This window comes from Pagrus pagrus, assembly GCF_965226575.1.
Source record: "Pagrus pagrus genome assembly, chromosome: 23".
NCBI lineage: Eukaryota > Metazoa > Chordata > Actinopteri > Spariformes > Sparidae > Pagrus > Pagrus pagrus.
This window is the reverse complement of record NC_140205.1, coordinates 4082919-4090245: the sequence shown is the minus strand read 5'-3', so window position 1 is coordinate 4090245 and position 7327 is coordinate 4082919. Positions and strand designations below refer to the sequence as shown.

Sequence of the window (7327 nt, the reverse complement as noted above, 5' to 3'; positions counted from 1 at the left end):
TGTGTTGGAGTGTGTAATGTTGATTGAAGTGAGCAGAAGTAGCTTCCTCGTCTCTTCTCTGTCAGATTTAATAGTTATAATGGTGCTGCTGGATTCTGGCCAGTGTTGGAGTGTGTGTGTGTGTGTGTGTGTGTGTGTGTGTGTGTGTGTGTGTGTGGGTCTGATACTCCTGTAGAAGTTGAGTAACTAAGGGTGGGCGACATGGACGAAATTGATTGTGATTATAACATTAGAGCTGTAACTCAGGATTCATTTTCATTCGTAAACTTTCACCTTTAATCATAAAATGTCTGCAAATTATGAAAGATGTCAATACAACTCGTGAGATTGATTGTTTTTTTTTTAAAATACAGTGCTGGAAAAAGTATTCAGATCTTGTAATCAAGTAAAAGTAGCAACAAAATAGTGTAAAAATACTCTCTCACAAGTAAAAGTCCTGCATTAAAACTCTTATTTAAGCAAAGTACCAAAGTATTGGCATCAAAATACACTTAAGTAGTAACAAGTAATCATATCTGTGAACATTTAATTGTGTTATTTATTGTTTTGTTTGTTTTTAAGGGTCAGAAAACTAAATGTATGTGAGTCTAAACAACTGTGACGTTTCATGACTGCCTCTTGCACAGTTGTTGACATAAAATCTGTCCACAGACAGACTGACAGTACTCCAGTACTCCAAACTACTTCTGTGGTCGATCCTGCTACACATAGAAGAAAAAAACTCAACAACTAGATTTATTTTGTACCTTTAAAGTGAAAATTGTCACATTTAAAAGCTCAAAATGAGGTCAAACCCTGTGTGACCTCATTATGAAACATTTTCCTCCTTCAGGTTGTGTCCACGTCAGAATTTGCATGTTTATGGTTTTTATTTGCAAAGGAGAATTCAGTATCAGAGCATCATTTGCATGTACGTTACAGACACACACACATTGTGTACGGACACACCTGCACGTAGCTCTCGTGTGACCTTACAGTCAAAGATCAGTCATAGATGTAAAGTTTAGTATTGAGTTTATGAAGATTTACACATACAGCTGCATGTCTACATTATTTTATCTGAGTTTTTTATGTTTCTACAAACAACATGTCACACTTGCTGTAGCAACGTAAACGTCAACATGTCAATAAAGCTCATTTAAAATAGATTGAAATGAAAATTTGATTGAAAAACCTTTCCTGTGTTTTCCTCACATACTTATTTTACATTCACAATCAGAAGATCAATCAATAAGCATGTGAATCGTTTGGTTTCTCTGCAGGTTGTAAGTACACGTGTCACGCAGCCTGTCGGGACCGAGTGTCACTCGACTGTCACCCTGCAGCTTCACCCGTCAGTCAGGACCACCTCAACAACAACAACCTGCTGCTCCATGTGAGTACACACTGCACTGTGTGTGTGTGTGTGTGTGTGTGTGTGTGTGTGTGTGTGTGTGTGTGTGTGTGTGTGTGTGTGTATGCATACTCTTTATTCCCTGTTTCTCTCTTTACTTTGATTTTATTTATTGTTTGAAGCTGCAGTTAGTGTCGTTAGTGTCAGCTCCAGTTGTTGTTCCAGAGCTTTTGATGGTGTTTCACATGATCCAAGTTCAAACTAAACTGTTTTTATCCAAACTTTCGATCCATGTTGAGTTAAAGTTTAGACTGATATGTAATTCTTCACCTCGGATCAGTAGTTTACAAAACAAAATTTCAAAAAAGTGCCACATATATATATATAAAATACGAACTAATAATATTGTATGAGATTGCATGTCAGACCTACAGATATCACAGACAGATGTAATATTTATGGTTAAATCTGGTTCAGGATCAGTTTAGTTGGATTATTCTCACCACTTTGTATGTAGTGTAGTAGCGATCACCACAAGAGGGCACCGTTGTCAAACAAACGTTCGTCCTGATGGCGCCGGCTGTGTTTTGGCTTCACGCCTCCTCGTCTGACAATACAGTAATATCAATAGAATAACTGTATAACAATTACTACATCTGTATGATAATGTTCAGTGTGTTTTCTTAAATTCCTTCGAGCTGCGATAAAGCATTGGACCCCAATGTCAGCACACACACACACCCATAATGCATCACTCACCAAGAATGGCTTCTATGTGTGTGTGTGTGTGTAATTCCTGGAAGACAGCTGGGTGTGTAGCAGGCCTGGTTCATGTTAGAGTATTTGTTCAGACCACCAGACTGCATTAACATGTCATACAACAACTGTATCTCTGCAGTGCTTCAGTAACTTTAATAGTCTGCCTGTGTGTGTGTGAGGCCAGAGTTATTTCACCGACAGGAAACAGTTTCAGGATGTGTAACACGAACACACTCATACACGTTTGAATCATGAAGCTGTGAAGAAATGTAGTTCAAGATGAGTCAACAAAGGTTTTTTTGGAGGGAGAGAACTGAAAGATTGTGATATAAAAATACTCCAAAATGATCATTTGATGTATATTTAACATCTAGCGGTCTTTAACCTTTGGGTTTTTTGGGGGAAAACAGTTGTTTGACATGTTACTCAGTGTCAGACAAGAAAACTGACATCACTTTCACTTCAGAGTTATTATAGCTTTAGGTCGTGTTTAGCTTAGCTTAGCACACAGAGTGGAATCAGAGGGAAACTGTTAGCCTAGCTCAGTCACATTGAAACAAGCTCCTTAGATGACTTACTTCACGAAATATCTCCGGTGTCGTCTCTGATTTGTGGTTTCAGGACAAAAAGTGACTCTTTCACGTGCAACCAGTTAACAGTCACATTAAGGCTGTTATTACTGATATTTATAGATTGAAGTTACATATATTTATGCGACTATTCAATCTCATTAAGTCTGAACATTCTCATTCTTAATAATACTCATTTGTGACACTGAAACTGTACATACATGACGTCTTTTATTCTTTAAGCGATTGGCTTTTTAAACACTTGTGTATTGGCCTGTGATCAGCTGTGGATGTGACACCGTGACTCTGTTTCCTGTCTTTTATCTCCTCTTATTTATGTTTTTATTCTTTTTTTCTACTGACGTCTACGATGGTTTTGGTCACAAGTGATAACTGACATTACTGACGTTAGCGTTAACCTGTGAACTTGCTGTGATCCTACGAGAAACACATCTTGATTGTGAAGCTGCTGGTCCGTAAATATCCATTTCATTTCAATTTGATGATTAGCTGTAGAAATATTCTGCTCTGGACTGAAGTTTTGAACAGATGGACGTTCGATATCTCACAGGGGTTCTTGTCATTTTAAAACATCTGTTGTCTCATCTTGTCGGGATGTTTTTCTGGCTCACATTCAGTGAAACAATGCGACTGTTCTCCTGAACGAGCCGACTTCACCACCACAGTGTTTACACCTCATCTGCCAGTAACACCGGTTTTAATATTTTCAACGCGACGCTGAGCAGAGTCGGGGTTTGGCTCCACCGTTTGTCAACACTGATGTGGTTCTTTTCAGCGAACACGAGGAGGATTAACTCAGCACATTTCACACACTCAGTTACTGCTGAGTAGTGCTGAGTGCAGTGTTGTGGGTTTTTAGGTTGTGTCAGAAAATACATCTTGGTGTGTCTGCAGCTGGATACAGCGGGGTCAGAGTGTGTGTGTGTGGTTGCAGATGTCAGTATGTCTATAGATAAGCTATACATATTCTTAGAAGTACACCAGTAGTATTTTCTCAGCTTTTTTGAATAACAAATGCTCCGAAAACAAAACAGAGGTTTGACAAAAAATGTGGAACTGATGTAACAGATGCTACAGATGCTAGCGCTGCACATCTGTATCAAAATAAACAGCTAAACAGCAGCCAAACTGTATTTTTCTCATGAGAATTAGTTCAGGGTGGTTTTGATATTAGTGAAATATTCCTGTTTTGTTCTGTTCAGCTTCTTTCTGGAACTGAAAACAGACATTTGACACTATTTTCTCATTACGAAAATGCTGAAGCGCCTGAAAGAGCGACTCTGTCAACACACAGTTCTCGCTGTGTTCCTGTCCGTCTGTGGTTTGTGGTGCAGAAACCGTCTAGAAACTGAATGTCAGAGATAATAACATGATGTGCAGCCATGAGACAGTCAGAGGCTCTCGTGTCTTTCAGAGAAAGTGATGGAAGGAGTGTATCTTTTTGTGTTTACCCCAGACTCCCTTTAAAAAAGCATACATTTATGAGTTTTTCTGTTAGCAGAAACTCTAAAAACTTTATGAAATGCTTTTTACAACACATTCTTAATAATTTGGGCCTTCATGTAAATTCGGCTAGACTTACACATAAGTATTTCTTTATTTGTGTGGAAAAAAATGTCTATGTTTGTCTCAGTGTGCATGTTTATTTGCATAATGGAGCGGGGAAGTGAGTTTCAATTCGATGTTAATGCCAGGCATGAACAGCCTCTTTGTGTTTTAACATCAGACACGAACTGTAAACCTGCAGGAAGAAGGAAATCTGTACCTAGTGACTCGACTACAAGTAATTTTTCGGGTCAACAACCACGTGTTAAATAGCTAATTAGCCATGCTAGCGGTATGACTCCACCACTTTGATCCAGATTGAGGTATAACAACAACTATGAGTAGATTGGCATCACATTTTTGTACAAATAATTCGCCAGATTATTTTTAGCCTAATATTATCTAGTTTATTCACTTCTAAGAGTTCAGGAGCTGCAGATTGAGTCCAGCTGATTGAATTAAACGGTGATTATGTTAGTGAATCAGCACTGAAGTTAAATAAAGAGTCTCAGGTTGACGTCAAACTTAAAATTTAATTTCCACTTTGTCTCTAGTGTCTCTAAGTATGTGAAATTGCATTGCGTCCAGGTTTAGGTGAGTCACAATCAGTATGAGGTAAATAATAGACTGAACTACTTCTTCTTCTTCTTCTGCTCCAACACAAACGCAGCCACACTCACAGGAGGACTTCCCTGCACTAGTGTTATAGAGCAAACGCCTCCATGCTTTGGCCGGCTGCCCCGCGAGATCAATGTCACTATGATAGCTGACACAGGTGTGAGTGTGTTGATCAGTCAGTTATTTAAAGTATTAAACACTCAACTCCACCCTGTGTGTCTACAGACAAAACAAAAACTCAGTGATTCACTGACTCACATCCAGCCCAGTGTGATATTAAGTATTCAGTTCAGGTGATGAAGTTTAATGTAAAGACGTCAGGTGACCACGACAGTTTAAATACAACACAGTTATAGTGCTGAATGACTTTTACTGAGATTGTTTGTTGAAGAAAAGTGTTAATTTGTATTTTTCACACAAACAGAGTTGTTTCTTTGTTTTCTTTGTCTACTCCCATTGATATAAATGGATAAAAATGACCTATGAATAGAAGAGTTTCAAAAGAAACTGACATTATTTATTGTTTTTTGTGCCAACATTACCAAAAGTCAGAAGGTTGGACTTTTTAGACAGACAATGTTTTACTCTTGCGCAAAGAAAAAAAAGAAATCCTGAATAAAGTTGTATAGCAATGACGTTTATAAGACTTGGGTTAGGGTTCATCTTCACAGATGACACCACTTTGTGATTTTCGAAGTGAAAAGCTAATGTTAGGCTATAAACAGGCTACATCACGGTCACATGACTTAAACGTAACCACCACTAAGTGTCTTACTACACAATTACTATACATGTTTTTATATTAACTGATAAATCTACAAGTTGTAAAGTTAGTTAGAATAGTAGATTAGTCTCGTCTCGGTGTGATAACGTTTGATGTCCCCGACAAACTCTGTAGTCTCATTCAGCCACTTGTTAGCAACCACCGATTTTAAGACACGTAAGTGCTTTATACTGGTTTCAACAAGAGGTCTGATTGTATGTAAGCTTATGAGAAAATGACCCTACTTCTCACTTGATTTATTACCTCAGTAAACAGTTTATCAATGAGTTTACGGTCTTAATCTATAGTTTCAAGTCTTCTTTAATACAGAATGATGTTCATTTTGTAAATTAAGCTCCAATTAAGAGTAAAATAGGCAGTTTTTTTACTTTAGGGAATGTAACTCCAACAAATAACAGCTAAAATATTACTTTCAGAATGAGTAATGGGTAATGAGTAATTCATTACCTTTTTTCCAGCGGTGAACCGCGAGCTGAGCGTCTGTACAGTATGACTCAGAGTTCATCCTCCTCTCCTGTGATTGGTTTGGCTCAAGGGAGAGGCAGTAAATGACTGACAGAGAGACAGAGCTGGACATGGAGTCCACTTCCTGTCTGCTGGGAAAGACAAACACAGGCGGAGGCAGAGGAGAGGAAAAACAAAGAGGGCCGAGGGAGGCAGAATAAATACGGACGGAGAGGAATGTTCATGTGTTTTCTCTTCGGCTCTAATGGAGACTCATTAACAGCAGCGGGTCGGAACCGCTGATGACTGGTGTCACATTAAAGACCCGTTAGGACACCAGCAGTTCACAATTTACATCTCCTTTTTTAATGGCTGATTTATATATACATTTATGTATAAATATTGTACTTTTATTAAAAATGAGGTGTGTTAATACAGTATATAACCAGAATATATCATGGAGGTCTGGCGGGTTTTAAATGGTCGTAAATAAAGCCTTCAAACAGCCTCCGCGAGTGCAACTGTCCTCTTAATAACAGGTGACACAACAACTGAGATATAAACACAGCAGAGGTCAGAAGTACGAAGAGAGTACAAAGTGAAACCATCAACTAAGACTTCAGATAACAGTCATACTGCAGTGGAAGTTCTGATTCTGACCCGACACAAGAGGAAGAAAGAAACCCAGTAAAAACAGAAGGAGAAGAAGGAAGGAGAAAGAGGAGAAACATTTTCCCACACTGGAATATGTTTTCTCAGGTTTTACTGCAGTTTTCCTTCCTGCGGGTTTTAAGCTGGTGTGTGTTTGTGAGTGTGTGTTTACTGTAGCGTTACCCACCCTGCGCTAACCTCGCCAATAGCTGTTAATGAGTAACCATAAAACCTCTGAGGGGAAAACACATTAACATTCCTCCTCCTTCTTTTAAATGTACTTTTAAAAACACCATCCTGTGCTCACTCTCTGCTCTCCGTCCTGCCGAGTGTAAGCAGCTTTGAAAATCTTTTGTTTTATCTAAATTTTTTTGGTGTGAAAAGATTCAGTAAAATGCAAAGTGAGACTGTAACTGTTATTGTGATGGAAGATCGGAGCTGACAATAGTTTATTTTTTGTTGTTATTAACCGACTGGCTGGACTGTGTAAAAATGTCCAAACTTGAACTATCATGGGGCACTTGAAATATGTGTAAGAATGAATTATTGTGAATGGCTTCCCAAAGAAAACAAGCAAAATATTGAACATTTGCTTAAAAAATC

At 38.4% G+C, this 7327-nt stretch overlaps 1 protein-coding gene across 1 annotated transcript in view; it reads left to right on the top strand.

The window, feature by feature from the left end:
* LOC311252791 (uncharacterized protein) overlaps positions 1-4034 on the top strand; it is a gene marked incomplete at both ends in the record, with an annotated part of 14136 nt that extends 10102 nt beyond the window's left edge. The window contains 2 exons of the mRNA XM_084346330.1: positions 1263-1375; positions 4017-4034. Coding sequence (XP_084202456.1) covers positions 1263-1375; positions 4017-4034 — 131 coding nt within the window. The remainder of the gene's footprint in view (positions 1-1262; positions 1376-4016) is intronic.
* Between the last annotated feature and the right edge of the window lie 3293 nt (positions 4035-7327).